At 40.7% G+C, this 16,822-nt stretch overlaps 1 protein-coding gene across 8 annotated transcripts in view; it reads left to right on the top strand.

Moving 5' to 3' along the window:
• Positions 1-16,822, top strand: part of Tenm1 (teneurin transmembrane protein 1) — an 889,770-nt gene that overhangs the window by 856,987 nt on the left and 15,961 nt on the right. For all 8 annotated transcript variants that reach the window (XM_063280507.1, XM_063280510.1, XM_039100433.2 and 5 more), the window contains 3 exons: positions 3,613-3,785; positions 5,009-5,244; positions 15,426-15,722. In XM_063280507.1, coding sequence (XP_063136577.1) covers positions 3,613-3,785; positions 5,009-5,244; positions 15,426-15,722 — 706 coding nt within the window. The remainder of the gene's footprint in view (positions 1-3,612; positions 3,786-5,008; positions 5,245-15,425; positions 15,723-16,822) is intronic.

Raw genomic sequence — 16,822 nt, 5'->3', positions numbered from 1 at the left:
CGGTTAAGAGCACTGGCTGCTCTTCTAGAGGATCCAGGTTCAATTTCCAGCAACTATAGGCTCAAAACTGCCTATCACTCCAGTTCCAGGAAAACCATCTTCTGGCCTCCATGGACACTAAGGCATTCAGATGATACAGAGACGTGCATGCTGGGAAACCACCCATACACATCAATTTTAATTACTTAGTTAATTAAAGAATTTTAAAAAGATGAATTTCCTTTGCATGCTCTACGAGAGTACATACATGTGAGCATGAACACACACACACACACACACACACACACACACACATACTATCTATCACACACATACAGTCTATCACAGTGCTGAACTAAAGGATAAGTGTTCAATGCTACTGTTTCCTTCCCTGTAAGAACACTGCAAAAATCAATCTAGGACTGAATATAATGATAAATCTCCTCTTACCAAACCCTCTTCTAATGGCTAGCAAGGCAATACTCATTGCCTAAATGGCACATTCCCATTGGCAGAATTTTTGAGCCTGGTTAAATGAGCTCTCTATACTGCCTGGAGAAAGGAGGGGGGCGTCCCCATGTTGTGGCTTGAGGGGATCTGTTGACGCATATTGGTTTGTACTCTGCACCAAAGAATGCAAGCTCCAAAGGGAAAAGCACGACATGAGAGAATTTTGATTAAACTTGTTTCTTTGACATTCAGTCTGGAAAGATGCATTCCCTGGTGATGGGAGTTGGGGAGGGGTGAACTCCAGCAAGCCCTGAGAAATCAAAGGCTCTCTTTCTTTCTTGTCCACTTTGAGCAATCTTTCCAAACTTGAGGGAATTACCCACTGATGTTTCCATCTGCCTGTAGCTCTTCCTTTGGTAATGACCCCACAGAAGAGAGGTGGGCCTCTTTTTGTTTTGATCCAGGGCCATATAAATGATTGAGTGCATGAGAGACACCACACTACAAACATTACCAAATGCAACTGCTTTGGAATGGGACAAGCAGAAGGTGGCTATGGAAGAGTGTTGAGGGCTGGAGTTCTATGACCGAACTACGTATACTTTGTAATAAGAATGCCTGCCCAGCCACAGAGAGGAAATGAGAGGCAAGATGACTTTCTAGTCACTCAGAGTCTAGACAAGCCTGTGGCAAAGGTTACTTTATTCCCTAAACCATTGCCTCCCTCTTGAGAAGAGGACCAAGCAGTACCCTCTCACCTAAGTCTATCTGAGTAACTCCAGTTTTATCCAGAACTAGCTTTCCTTTCCCAATGCACGTCTGTAGACTTGGGAAACAGTGACAGGAACAGAGATTGAAGGACTGTGCTTGTGCTGTTGTGAATAAGTAGGAAAATGCATCTCTGGCAAAAAAAAAAATATGGCTTAGTGATAATAGATATTAGCTAGATCAGTTGGCAAACCGAATTTGTCTCCAAATCTTTACTGTGACTCATGAGACCTTTGGACTCTTGCCTGCATGTGCATAGATGGCTCCCAATGGGATCTGAACTTGTCTTTCTCTCACAACCACACAACCACAACCATCTTTCCTATGGGATGTTGTTCAAACTCAAGGAGAGGGCTGGGTTATAGCTCCGATATAGAGCTCTTGCTCTAAATTCAATCCCAATAAAGCAAATAAATTACAAGACAGGTCTCTATGACTAGGAGGGGGGAAGTAGTTGCCCCCCAAATGAAAAGTCAGTTGACACTTTTACCTACAATATTTCAGGGCCAATGTCCTGCAGGAATGAAGGACAGTGGCATTGATTAAGATTTGAGGCAAGCCCTTAGAATCCAGGAAAGGAAAAGCAATGAGGCACAGTTGCCCAGGCTGAATGTGGATCGGGAAGGAACTGCTGCCTAACCCAAGCTGCTAGACTGGCACATTCCTACTGAGGAAAGCTTGCAACAGCTGCCCTCTATCTGCAAATTGGAAACTTTTCCTATAGGGAGCAGCAGGTTGATCGCTTTTAACTATAAAAGCTGGACATTGTTTTTGTCCTCTGGAAGGACCACCCGGCAGACAAAGGCTGGAGTTCTATCTAGCCCTAGCCCTATCCCTAACACTAACACAAACACTAACACACAGCCTGTCTATGCTGTTTCTGAACGGAGGCTTGCTGCTTACAGGTGCAGAGCCCTAGAGCAGGCTGTGAGCAAACAGGCTGGGCAAAGGAAGGATTTTGCCATTAAGCACAGGCACAAATAGCACTGTTGACAATGAGTCCTTCCCTGCACAGTAACAGCACACTGAGCATTTTGAGTGAAGCCCATTTAGAACAAAACAAAACAAAACCCAATGAAGCAATATAACAGTTGGAGTGTCTTTAATGTCAAATGACCAATTTGTCTGATTCTCCGTGTGCGCGCACACACAACTGTTTTAACTGATAATCTATGTGTGTCCATAGACATAACATATACACTGAAATTGAACTTGAAACAGCATTGTGTATACTCTCAAGTGCAGCTCCCTGTTCTAAGACATGGTCTAGCCAAAAGTTGGTCTAGATTTTAAATTTTCAGCAACTACTTAGGGCCGAAGCCCTTAAAATCTGATGGGATAGCACTCCTCCCACTTCACAGAAAGGAGAGTGGAAGAGAGCCAGACTCACGACTGTGTCTTTGCTGTGTCCTGTTCACTTTGGGTAAAAAAATAAAATAAAATAAAATAAAGAATATAATTGTTTAACATTTTAAAAGCAAATAAAAGTGCTTAAATATTTTGCAATTCGCAACTTGAAAGAGGGAACATTATGGGTTTCCAAGTGTGTGTCTTTACTTTTAATGAACTGTTCATTTTTCATGGTTCCATTGGCAATAAAAGACCAGCTCCACATCAAAAGCCTTCAGGGAGGCAGTTTCCATTTTGAGGACAGTGAGATTGCCAATAATTTTGCTTTAAAAAAAAAGTAAACCCACTAGACTATATTTCCAGATATGGGTTATTGCCTATTATCTCAGGTAATTATTATTTTTGTGTGTCTTCTTCATATAAGCAAATTACAAAACATTTATGTACTATACTCCGGAAAGATAAAAAGAATTTAAGTGATACCAAGATCAAGGGCCTCCAGAATGTTTTAATGAACATGTTTCCATTATCCTCTGTGCTTGTTCATTTTGTTGGAAGAAAGATTCATTCATTTCAAATTTGGCAACTTAAACGGCAGCAAATGATAATTTTTCCCATCACAATGCAAAGTCAGTTTATTGGCCTGCTTGGGCTTTGAAGATCGGTTCCTGGCTCTCTTTCCTTTGACAACACCACCCTCTGCTGGCTTTCATAATTCATCACCAGTAGAGGGATCGACCCAAATTGCAGAGGCCTCCCTGGAACACTGCACACAGCAGGACATGATTCATAAACCAGGTTTCCATCGTGGTGATTCATTACCAGATATCTATTTTTTCTGTAAAACAGCACAGCTCAAGAAAGTCATCAGGAATTCAGAAGCTTCGAAAACTACCTTCTTTTGATTAATCATCTCTCTGACCTTTTTCTTCTTATTGAACAAGGTTAATAATATTTGTTATCACTCAAAGTAAAACTATATTAGCTTCCAAATGATTTTTGCCTTGCAAAGGCCAGTTGTCACTGCCAGGAGGCTTCAGAGTTGACGTTTGTTATGTTCCTCAGGTATGACCCCGAGGGACATCTGACCAATGCAACTTTTCCTACTGGAGAGGTCAGCAGCTTCCACAGTGACCTGGAGAAGCTGACAAAAGTGGCACTAGACACTTCCAACCGTGAAAATGTCCTCATGTCAACCAACTTGACAGCAACCAGTACTATCTACATTTTAAAGCAAGGTAAATGATCTTCAGAACTCCACCTGCTTTAAGGTCTCTGGTCAAACGTAGGCTCTCTATTAAGGAACTAAATTCCCCTCTGATTAAGAAGATGGGTTCTCCCTTCCATTTTCCAGCTGGAACACAGACGAAATCAGACTTTTCACAAGTTCACATATCCACTTTGGGCCCCAATCTCTGTGGGAGTAATGAGGTTAAATCCTGCCAAGTCTGATCTCCCATCAAGTCATTTCCCAACACCAAGCCATTTGTAAAGCTCTTTTAGGGTTTCCTGTTGGAGGACAATAATAGTCTGTGCCCCATCTGAGCTTAGCATTCTAGATCAGATGTGACATGGATACATACAAAGGACAAATTAGGCAATGCACTAGAGAAGAATACAAGTGCTATGAGAGAATTCAAAACACAAAGAGGAGGGGAGAAAGAACTGAAGAAAAAATACAATCTCAAGGACTGTGTTTGAAGGTATAGAGGAAGTGGACAAAGAAATAGTTTTCACTGTCTAGGCATTAGGACTCACTCTGTTGCTAGGCTGTGGGGCAACTCACTCCAAAATGAGTAAAACCAACTTTCCAGTGGCTATGATGCTGCCTGCAGTGGCTATGACTTCTGCAGGTGGCAGGATGCTGAGTTGAGTTTTATAGCCTTCTCTTTCTAGCTCCTGGCATATCAAACAAAGATAGCACATTCAACAAGTCAGGGAGAGAGTCTGTGAGGGAATCCTTTTAAAAGAGAACCAACAACCAGAGAGAGAGAGAGAGACAGAGACAGAGACAGAAAGAGACAGAGAGACAGAGACAGACAGAGAGAGACAAAAAGAGAGACAGAGAGACAGGAACAGAGACACAGAGAGACAGACAGAGACACAGAGACTGAAACAGAGACCAGCCTGCCATGTGAGACAGCAGTGTTTTATCCTGTTTACAAGATACACCCCACCTGTGAAAATAACAAGACCCAAATAGGTAAAGAATGTATATGTCAGAGTTGGGGTCTAGCTCAGAGTACAGTTAGGCCTCTGATGCCCCCATCTGCTCAACCTCTCTTAAATGTGTCTCCTGGAGCTGAACTTCCCCTCCTCCTCCTCCTCCTCCTCCTCCTCCTCCTCCTCCTCCTCCTCCTCCTCCTCCTCCTCCTCCTCCTCCTCCTCCTCCTCTTCCTTCTCCTCCTCCTTCTCCTCCTTCCCCTCCTCCCTCCCCTTTCCTTTGCTCCTCTGTCTACAGAAAACACTCAAAGTACCTATCGGGTGAGTCCAGATGGTTCACTACGTGTCACCTTTGCCAGTGGGATGGAGATCAGCCTCAGCTCAGAGCCCCACATCCTGGCAGGAGCTGTCAACCCCACTCTCGGCAAATGCAACATTTCATTGCCTGGAGAGCACAATGCAAACCTCATTGAGTGGAGACAGAGAAAGGAGCAAAACAAAGGCAATGTTTCAGCTTTTGAGAGAAGACTGAGGGTAAGTAAGGCCTTCCTTTTTTAGCAAAGGACAAAAGTTCATGGGTTCCCTTGGAAAGTGAAGAGCCTTCCTAAACCGAAGTCTCACTTCTCGAAAGCTTTTCCAGGTGACTGACTAGCTTATATGATATACTAATTCAAGAGAGAGTGCTAATGGCTGATAATGGTTCAGTATCCTTAAATGTACATTCTAATAGGAGCTTTCTTCGTCATTAGCCAGCTAAAGTGCTCTAATCATAGCAATTTCAGGCACCAAGAAAGTCTAGGGCTGGAGAAATATGTTTAGTCAAGGAGTCCTTCAGTACCCATCCTAGCCTGCTTTGGAGATGCTTATTAGATTCCCCAAGTTGACCCAGGTACCCACTTCTGGGTAGAGAGAAAGGGTATAAAATATAAGGCACCATTTAGACAAAGGCAACATGAGAGGGCAAAGTCCGTGAGTGACCCCATTGCTGTAAATACATCATAGAGACGTGGGAGCAAAGAACTGGACAGGAGACTGGGATGGAGTGCTCAAGCGAGCTTGTCTCAGGGAACTGAAAGCTTTTGGCAGTTCTCAAGTCTTTACCAAGCACAGTTCCCTGCAGTTAAGCAGAGCTCTCTGTCAGAAGCACTGCCCTGCAATACAGGAGCCTTGCAAACACCATAGCACCCTATCTGTCCTTTTCTTGAACATTAACCAATGTATTGGCAACTTGACTAGCATCAGAACAACTGCCAGTCTGCAGGAAGTATTCAGTATTGAGGTCGGGCTTCAGAGAAAATCCACCTCACACCCAAGATACAGAAAGTACTTGCATTCTTTGTACTCACTATAGAAGAACTATGGCGAATTGAATGCTGTAGAATTACAACTCCCAGCCAACCTATGCATCAGGCTGCAAAGACAAGCAGTCAAACCAACCCATGCTATATCTTGATGCAGAAAAGTTAATCTACAAGTGTGCTTACATTTTTAACCAGCTCTATCGATGGTGCCTAAAAACTGCCTTTAGTGGCTGGGTTTTTTTTTTTTTAATAACAGCTACTGTAGTTGTCTAGTTGAACAGTCAATTTGTATGTTTCAGTTCTATTGATTGGTCTGTAATAGAACACTTGCCAGAGAGGCCCCTGAATTAAGAAGTGAATCCAGTCAAATACGCAAAGCTCTATGAAAGTCAGCGTTTATGACTGAATTCTTCAAGAAATGCAGTTGCTGCATAGAAATTTGAATGGGAAAGTCAAATGATCTAACCCTGATACCCAGTTTTATAACTGGTCTTGAAATGCCACTGTGTTGCAGTGGCTTATGTTTGTGTTTGGTTTTTGAGACCGTGTCCTTTTCTGTATCCCTGGCAGTGCTCAAACTGATGGGATTTCTCCCATCATCCAAGTACTTGGATTAAACGCATTTCTGTGAAATGAAAAATGCAGTGCTATGGAAAAGGAAGAATTCTCTACAAATAGCTTACCATCCTAATGACTGATCACAGAAAAATTGATCTTTTAGTTCCTCCCCAGCTTATACACTTATTAAAATATTATGAAAATACGGTAGCCCATCCTCTACTATTATGTGACCCGAAAATATTCTAGGATGGCTCACTCTGTATTCTCCCCCTTCAGATTCAGATAACAGAAATTGTCAACCATAATTTGTCCCTTATATCCCAAAGTTTTCTTACTTCTGAAAAGCTAGTAGCCATAAAACGCTGAGGAGCAGTTCAGTACTGAAAACGAATGGGTTTAGTGAGTGCTAATTATAAGTTGACCCACATTGCAACAAACTCCAGGCCTTTTTCCTCTACATAACTTCAAATGTACTCCCTGAGGTCTTGGAAATGAAGGATTGGGCTCCTTATTGGCTAGGTGCTGTGATTGTGCCGGTCCCTAGAAATCTAATAACAGTCTTTTACATAGATTTAGTGCCTCGGGGTTAACAAAATGCTTTCACTGCCGGAATTGTATTTGATCACCACGGCCATCAATTGTTGTTATTCCCAATTTACAGAGAAAGACACCAAGGCTCAGAGAGGTCAACTGATTTGCCCAAAGTCAAACAGCTATTACAGCTCAGCACCAGAGCTGAGATGCAGGTATTCCCCTGGTATGGCACTGTTTCCACTGCAGCATGCTGTGCTGCCTTGTTCCTTAAAATAATTAATCTATAAATCATTGCCCCACTCAGCACAGGCACCTTGGCAGAGCCTGACTCCTCACTTCAATGCTGACAAAAAGAGACAAATAACCGACTCTAATGTACTGGCAAGTGTGGGTGGTTCAGGACAACTGGCTGGCCTCCAGGCAAAGAAAGCATGAAGGAGATAAAAGGAGAAGAGAGAGGCTGTTTAACTGATTCATCCTTACCTGCCCTCCCCATTCACAGGATTCGGTACATTGCTGCCTTGGTTTCCCCCTGCCAGGCATGGAATGAAATGCCTAGTGGGATGAAGAGGTTCCCAAAAGTCCCACCTCTAGGTTAAGGTGGACAGAGCAATTATTCTTTGCCCATTGATATTCTTAGTTCCGAGAAGATAACCCTTCACTTCAGGCAGGTTTTCAAGCAAACAGCTCATGACAATGTTCCCATTCTCTGTATAAATATACAGTGAGGCCTTTGTAAGCATACCTATTAACGAACAGGGGTCCCTGCTGTTCTCCAGTTCCAAGGGGCCATGGCTGAATCATTTGTTTCTCCTACTGAAGCTCCAGAACATGGGCAGAGAGGTTCACATAGTCAGGATACAAGTGAGCAAAGATGTAGAAACCCCTGCCATGCTATGAGCACTGGGAAACTTCGAAAAAGGCGTTCCTGTGATTCATAAATGTGCTTGCGCAGCAGGTCATAAAACACTGATTGTCCAGGCACAAAGGGACAGCTTCATTTAAAGGGCCATTTGGTAAGACGATGGACAGCCCATCTCCCAAACATCGACATAGCATTGCCTCAGACTTCTTAGATGGAAAGAAAGTCGGGAAAAGCACATCTTTTTATTTTTTCAAAAAGAAATGAAAACATGAATTAGTCTCCTCCAGTGATTCTCCCCACCCCCACGAAAGTGAGGGAAGCAAATTGTTGGGAAGCATAATATTATGTGCGGCCCACCCCAGCCAGAGATCTGTTAGATCTGCCATCCTTCAAGGCGCCATTAAGTGAAATAAATCCCATTAATATCCTGAAATTTCATTTTTTAATTTTTTAAATCTATTTCCCCTAACTTGAGTTGTATCTGAATCACAAGTAAAATACTTCTGCATCCAATCCATGTATCTTTTTGTCTACTGTATCAATAAATGTATTTCCCTGGACCATAGAGGAATCAGAGTATGCATAACAATAGAGAGAATTACCAAAGAACTGGACAGTCACCAAAAGCAAACTGCTTTAGGAGCTACAACCCTATTGCACCTTGCTGGTCTCTGGTTAACTGTGGCATAATGAGATTTATCCTAGAATTGGATCCCAGAGTCCTGTAACAGATTCCATAGGGTGAGCAGTAAAATCCTGGAACTACAGCCCACTCTCTTCTTTAGAGAAACAAATAATTGAAAAAGCATTTAAACCAAACTCAGAGAATCAAATTGAATGATTGCAACATTAACAAGCAAAAAGAAGCAAATACTAATACCCTCACAGGTCATTTTTCCCCTCTATTTAAAGATGACTGAAAAGGACACAAGATAGGGGTGTGTGTGTGTGTGTGTGTGTGTGTGTGTGTGTGTGTGTGTGTGTGTGTAGACATACATAGTTATTCTCAGAAGTCATCTACCTTGGTTTTTTGAGATACAGTCTCTTACTGAGACCCAGAGATCACCAATTTAGCTGAAATCTCAAAGGGACGAAAACTCTTGCTAAAACATTGGGTCTGAAGCTGACAAATAGTGGAGAATTGGAGAGTTTGAACAGTGTAGAATTCACTTCTACTGTCAGAAATGGACTGACAGAGCCATCAGCTGTAGAGTGGGGTTGTTCCTCTCCATTTCGACTTCCTTCAGACCAGTTTTGGTGTAAACATTCTTTTTGTGAAAAGTTATATGGGGAGCTATTTGAAGGTATATTAATCCACTTTAAACATGTATCTGTAGTCTTCAGTGTTTCTGCCCCCAACTCCAAGAAGTTATCTGGAGATAGAAACTTTCTTGGAGTCTGCAAATCATAAAAACTGTTTCTTGGTCTTGAAATAGCCTTAATAAAATAATTAGGATGAAAGTATTATTTCACATGTGACTTAACTTACACATAAGTGTTAATAAATTGCAATTTTTTAAATATATATTACAAGACTACCAGATAAAATAATTAACAGAAAAGAACTTATAAAGGCAAGTTAATATAGAGTAATATAAAGGTGTCCAGGTTGAATGATATGATCAAGTTCAGATGAGAAGAATAAATTTGGGAGAAAGAAATGGCCTGCAGTGATTTTGAATTTTCCATCTATATATGAGGCATATGCAGTATCTAGTCTCTATTAGTAGTGGCAATATTACTATAAACCATAATGACAATAGCTTTTGAGGGGGCCTTACTAAGTACATCACCATATGTTAACTTATTCACCATTCATAACATCTCATCAGGTGGGAATTTTAACAATTCCTATCTTACAGATTTGAGGATTTGAACCCAGGAAGGCTGGCTCAATAAATAAGAGTATCTCCTAATATCTCTTTTAGCACCAAGACTTGGTAGAATGTCAATGTAAAGGAATTATCTTGAGAACAAAACTGAAAAACAGGAGAACAGAATTGTAAATGGCTATCCCAGGCAAATACTAACTCCGGCCATGCCGTTTCATTTATTAGCAACTCTGAAATAAAAGTAGCCCTGAGTACCTTTTAATTGTTAAACTGGCGATATCAGGAAAACATAAAATCTGTTGAATTAACGTACTGATTGATCTTTAAAAGTCCAATACTAATTACCTTAAAACTAGTGAGAGTAGACTAGCCTGGGCGACTCTAAAATCAGCTCTGCCCATTCCTTGACTTCATAAAAATGCAATGCAGTACAACTTTCAAACTTTGATGCTGTTTGGCCTGTCTCTTATTCACCTTCTGTCTTCAGCAAAATTTAACACATAATTAGGTTGTATTATGACCTGAAATGTTAGATAGTCTCCTTGACAGCCTTCTCCTCCTTACAGAGGAGAGAAAATGAACTGCCATGACCGAAGCTCTGGTGTGTGTGTGTGTGTGTGTGTGTGTGTGTGTGTGTGTGTGTGTCCTTGTCTGTGAGTCCTTGTGTATGGGTGTGGGTGTCAGTTAAAACAGAAAACTTCCTTTTGTGTGGAGCACAGCTATTAAACATCTCCCATTGTCCATAGATCAATCTAATACAGCATTAGCCTACTGTCTGAATATGAAGGGTTGAAGTTTTCTCTTAGCTAATTAAAACAGAAACTCTTGAGAAAAGGCAGGATGTAGACACAGAGGACAGCTGCCTCTGGAGGCCCCTCCTCCAGCCATCCACACACCCAGAACCTTTCAGTTCTGCTGGCAATCGCATTCCACAGCTCACCAGCGTGCATTCTCCTCCCTTCCTTTCTCTCTGATTCAATTATAAACAAAAATCAAGTCCCTCTCCTTAGTATAGTTTGGAAAAGAAAGCCCTAATGGAAACCAGAGGACCCATGCAGCAACACACATCCTCCTCTATTGAAAAACTAAGTACGCCCATCTTTCTTACTACAAAATACTGGTTAACAGCTGCTAAATTCAAAGGTCTCATTCATTGTACAACTGTCCATTGGACAATAGTCCCCTTTATAACTTGGGGCTATTCTCACTCTCTCTTTTCCAGGAGAGGGATCAGTATAGATTGTTTGGAATACAATAGAACTGAGGAGCGTTGGCCCATGCTTGGATCAAGAGCTGTTGTCTTGGAGAAGAGCAAACATGTGGATGAATATGGATTTTTCCAACCTTACCCATGACCTGAGCAGTCAGTGGCACTCAGCTTAGTTCTAATGCCCATCTCAGAGGCTGGCAGCACATAGTTACTCTAGACAGAGGTTAAGAAGGCTCACCTGAAAGCAATTACCTTGCAGCGTCCTCGTGTGTGGTCTCCACAGAGAGTGAATAGAGGAAACCTATGGCCTCTTTGATTCTTTCAACCCTTTAGGTCCTTGCTGAATTTTAATTTCCAAACCCAACTTTGAAATAAGTGTTTCACGAGCATTTGACTAGCAGCATTAGACCATCAGCATGCTTTATTCTGAAACAAAGATGCACTGCTGTACAAGTCCCAACGGGCAGAGAAAACAGGCACTAGATGGAGTCCTCCTCTGATGACTTTGGGGAGGATTTCGCTTACAGAGTCTTAATGACGTTATTAAGAAATCTGTTTTTGAGTAGTAAAGTTCATCTCTCGGACAAATAAAACCACAATTCAGTTGGACAGAAAATGGCTTGTTACTTTGTTTAACTATCATTATAACATCAATAGTAATAGTTACAACTGTCTCTGGGAATACATAGGTATTTTGCAGCTGTTATAAATAAACAGTTTTACAGTTGGAAATATGTGACTATAAAACCACAGGAAAGGTAGTTGAAGAAAGAACACCTGGCTTCCTATAAGTTTCCAAGCCCCAAGTATCACAAGACAAGAACTGTGTGCTTCCCTAAGACCTTTTCGGTGTTCACAGCAGACCAGTGTATGCTTTGGCAATACAACACTGCACTCATTTGCTGCAGACAGTTTCAAAAACTCAGAAGTCCCAAAACTTTCCCTGTGGTAGCTGAATTAAACCTACCCACTGAGACCAAGAGCAGTTCTACAAAATAATAATTAAAGTAATCACTGGTCTTCTGGCTAAAATTCATGACATGGAACGTTTTGGTCCTTTTCCGCAGAAGTTCAAAATTAAGGCCTTGGCTAAATGATGATGACACTAAGACCAAAGCATGTTTTTTAAAAACCAGCTTCCACAGTCCTGTAGAAAAACTGTCAAATAGCAGGAGAAGGCCATTCGTGGAAGATATGCATGCAGTCAATAATTAAAAAAAAAAAAACAACTTCATTCTCAATACCAATCAAATAGATGCGAATTTCCTAGTAAAGGATCATTTTCTCACTCTCACATCCAGAAAACTTTACTAACACCATTGCAGAGGATAAGATGAAATGGGTCTTACACTGCTAATCAAGTGGGATATGACTCTTGGGCAACTTTGGGTGCAATCCAGCAATCTCTCAAAGCACATCTGGAGTCTTTTAATACATGCTTGTCCTTTAATACAGTAATTTTTATTAATACCTATGTTATAGAAATATTTATTGACAAAAATGTTTAACAAATCATCAGGTGCAAAAGCAAATGAAAATAAGAATCCTAATGTCCAACTATGGGAGAATGAACACACAGATATGTATCATGTAGTTAAAATATTATGCAACCATTGAAAGTCATATATGAAGAATATATATTAATGTCAAAATGGTGGCAATAAAACATTGGTTGTAAAAGGAGGACACAACGCTAAGTGCCATCTTAGTTATATATACTTAAATGTATAAAAATATACCCCTCAGAGTAAGATAAATCAGAGGAAATACAGTAAGAATGTATAGAAATTCTCCTTGGATGGTGGAATTTCCAATCATGATTTCCTCTATACATTTCTATATTTTCCAGTATAGGGAAGCTTTAAAAAAATCTCCCTTGATACTAATGGAATATGGATGAAGCCAATAATTTTTGAGAAGCAATGTATACCGAGTTACAAAGAAAGAAAAGATATATAGGAGTAGGGAATTTGTAGTCATTGATGCCACTATAATAAAAAATCTATCTGAAATTGAAACTTTGATTCCTGAGTACCCATAAAAGTTTCATGATTGGGTTACATGAGGTTGTCATGGCTAACTGGAATTATATCCCAGTGTCCATAGATATGTTTATGAAATTTTATGTGGGAACATACTTGATAATTTTCTGGCAAAGGGATTCTTAACCACCAAAGTAGGGCAGAAGGGATGGCTCAGTGGTTAAGAGCACTTGGACCTCTTGCTGAGGACCTGAGTTTGATTCACAGCACTCAGTTCACAACCATCCTTCACTCTGAGGCACTCAGGGAGTTCACATGTGTGCACATAAAGTCAATAAATCTAAAACCATCTTTTTAAGTTAACAAAGTCTAGTTGAATAAACTAATGGATCATGTTTAGTCTGATTATATTGAAGAGAATCAAACTCTAGTGTAAAAATTTCATTGTTTTATTTTTATTTTTTGTTCCTATTTCATTAACCAGTCATTTGACATTCTGTGTGGGATTGTGATGATAATTCTTGCCCATATGAATTTTTTAAACCAAGTTGAAATTACCTTGGCATTTGACACATGGGCCTATTCACAGGCGTAAATAAAATGAGAGAAATGATCATTATATTGTGTATTTTTTAAATAGTGTTTACTGCTCCTTTACAGTTTCCTAAGTTTACGTTTTAGCAAGTCTCTGATATCTAAAGAGGTATGTCTTTATATATCTCTTAATGAAAGATGTTATATAAATACCACTCCCATTTCATAGATAGTAAAATTAAGCCCCAGGTAGGAAAAAAGACTGGTATGGAAACCAGTAAGTTAGTCTCCCAAGTCCCATTCACTCTCACTTACACTTCTCAGACTCTCCTTTCCTATTCTTGCCTTCCATTCTACCAGATACACTTGACTTTCCTCCACCCAAATCACAGCATCTTCTCTGAAAGCTGGGTGAGGAGTATATTATGACTGCCATTTCTCAACTTCATATGTCACTTAGTTCAAAAAAAAGTTATATTTACAGTAAGGCAGAAGACCTACGAACACTCAGTTAACTACTCCAAACTAACTAAAATTAAGTCCATTTCAAAAGCTCTTCCCAGAGTTCTACCCACCCTTATTTCAGAGTTTCCTTTTCTTCAAGGACTGAACACTTAATGAAAAACACGAGCTTAAGAAGAAGAGCTATCTTCTCCTGGGAAACACACCACACACAAACACACACACACCACACACACACCACACACACACACACCACACACACACAGACACCACATATACACACACACATACACACCACACACACACATACACACCACACATATACACACACACATACACACCACACACACACTACACACACACACCACATACACACACACACACCACACATACACACACACACCACATACACACACACACACACACCACACATACACACACACAGACACACACACACAGTTTCAGTACTATGTTTTCAGAGTGATTGTGCTATTATCAGCAAGTCATAGCGGAAGTGATGTGGCTCTGCCCAATACTGCCATTCCTAGATGAAAACTAGAAAACTGGGTTACTTGTCCGGTTGCTTTGAAAAGCCATCAAGTCTTTTTTGCTTAGTTTTAATTCTTTTACTAGGCTATTTTGCTATCTGCATCGCTCAGGTGGACTTAGCTGGACTTCATCAAAGCCAGGCACCACTGAGTTTTGTCATTGATAAAGTCCTTGTTAAGTTCCTTGACTAGAGCTCACTTTGAGTCACCTGTAAGGTTTCAAGGTAACTGTGACCAGAATTAAACCAAAGCGTAACTGGTTTTTTTTTTAATTTGAATCTAAACTTAACATTCTATAATCGGTAAATCGTACTACACTTACTATCAAACACCCCCATGTTTACCCTCCAGCCTCAGCTGGAAATGTGGTGGTGTGAGGTCCCCTCGGTAGATACTCTCGAGTTCCAGTATGATGTGAACTTCATTGAGCCCAGATGAGCATGAAAAACCCAAAGCAGTCGGAGCTCGTTGTGGTCTTTGTCTTTTTTCCTTAGTTACCACTTGATTAGTTACAAAGCGTGAAACAAGCCAGGAATCCTGATTCTAACTTCTATCGAACTCACATAAAATATGATCCTGTGATTATTGAAAACTGTGGTGGCTCACATGAGTCTTTAGTTGGAGAAAGACAATCATCAGCAATAGGATGAAGGTCAAGATTATACCGGGCACTTTGCCAGGAAGTGAAACATGGCCTTGTCCCTCCATGACTCTACACTATCATGAGGAAATAAAGCTAACTATAAGTTGAGGACTATTAAACAATAAAAGATCAGTGATAAGAGTCTTCATCATTGGAGCATCCAGAAATGCTTGAGGATTGGGAATGCACTAGAGGAAGAATCAAAGCAGTGCATAAAATATAGTTCATCTTTCTTTTTTGTAGGCCCACAACAGAAACCTACTTTCCATTGATTTTGATCATATGACCCGCACGGGGAAGATCTATGATGACCACCGAAAATTCACCCTTCGAATTCTTTATGACCAGACTGGACGACCTATTCTGTGGTCTCCTGTCAGCAGATATAATGAAGTGAACATCACATATTCACCTTCAGGATTAGTCACCTTTATTCAAAGAGGAACCTGGAATGAAAAGACGGACTATGACCAGAGTGGAAAAATAATCTCAAGAGCGTGGGCTGATGGGAAAATTTGGAGCTATACTTACTTAGAAAAGGTAAGTATGTGGGAGGGAAAATGAATACAAATATTGAACGTAACCCTACGTACCCAACTTTATGAGGACCTACAGGAGAAAAATCTATGTTTTCATTGCATAAATAACAAAACTCCATCATGAACCTGTACGGATGCGCTGTTTTTCAGCTGAAAACATCCCCATTCCTACCCTCTGCCAAGTATTTTATTTTTTCAAACTGAACTCAGGATAATGGCTTAGCTTTCTACTCATTTGAACATATTTGTTCATCCCCTTGAAAAGGTGTCTGTATTATCATGAAAGCTCCTACTGAGAGAAAATAGCTAGTAAATTCCAACAGTCCTCTGTGTTAATGTATCTCAGCTCCGGTAAAAGGCCTTTTGACCAACAAATAAGATTTTTTTTTTCTCCTGACGGGTGAAATTTTTGTTGTACATACTTGAGGACTAATTCTCAAAAGTAATTAGCCTGAGGGAATGGCGACAGAGAGTTCTAATTGGTAGTAGCCTTTTGTGTGTACTAAGTCTCCACCATCATTCATAATGGGAGCTGACGCTCTCTGTCTGGACTAAAAGGATTATAATCCCACCACATGAACCATTGGGGGAACATTAGCCCTTTCATAGCAGAAAGGTTTCCACTCTTATTACCAGTAGACAAGAAGAATAATTAACCTTGGTCCTCCATGCCATGTCTCAACCCCGCCTAAGATATTGAATGTTTTCTTCCAAATTAAGTCATTTCAATCGAATTTGTTGTTCCCGAATTCCTTCCTAGGAAAAGTAAAAGATACTTTCTTTCCCCCCAGGGTAATCAGTATCTCTTAGAGGGGTCACATAAGGGATTATGGCACACATGACAAAAAGGGGACAATTTGTGTTCTTCTGAGCACAACCCTCAAAGTTTGGTTTTCAAAAAGTGGCGTGCTGGTGGCTCCATGCCTGCCTTCAAGCAGCTAGCTCATTACCTCTCAGAGTCGCTTGTTGAAGCACTCCCCTCACGGATAATACCTAAGTGATAAAGCAAAGTTTGCTTGGGAGCAAAAGCAAGAGGCAGCCGTCCTTTGCTATTATAGCCTCCCAGGGTCCTTCCCTTCTGGGAAAGCTTTTAGAATGTGT

The sequence above is a fragment of the Rattus norvegicus genome, chromosome X (assembly GCF_036323735.1).
Source record: "Rattus norvegicus strain BN/NHsdMcwi chromosome X, GRCr8, whole genome shotgun sequence".
NCBI lineage: Eukaryota > Metazoa > Chordata > Mammalia > Rodentia > Muridae > Rattus > Rattus norvegicus.
The sequence above is the reverse complement of the archived record's forward strand: the minus strand, read 5'-3'. Positions and strand labels throughout refer to the sequence as shown.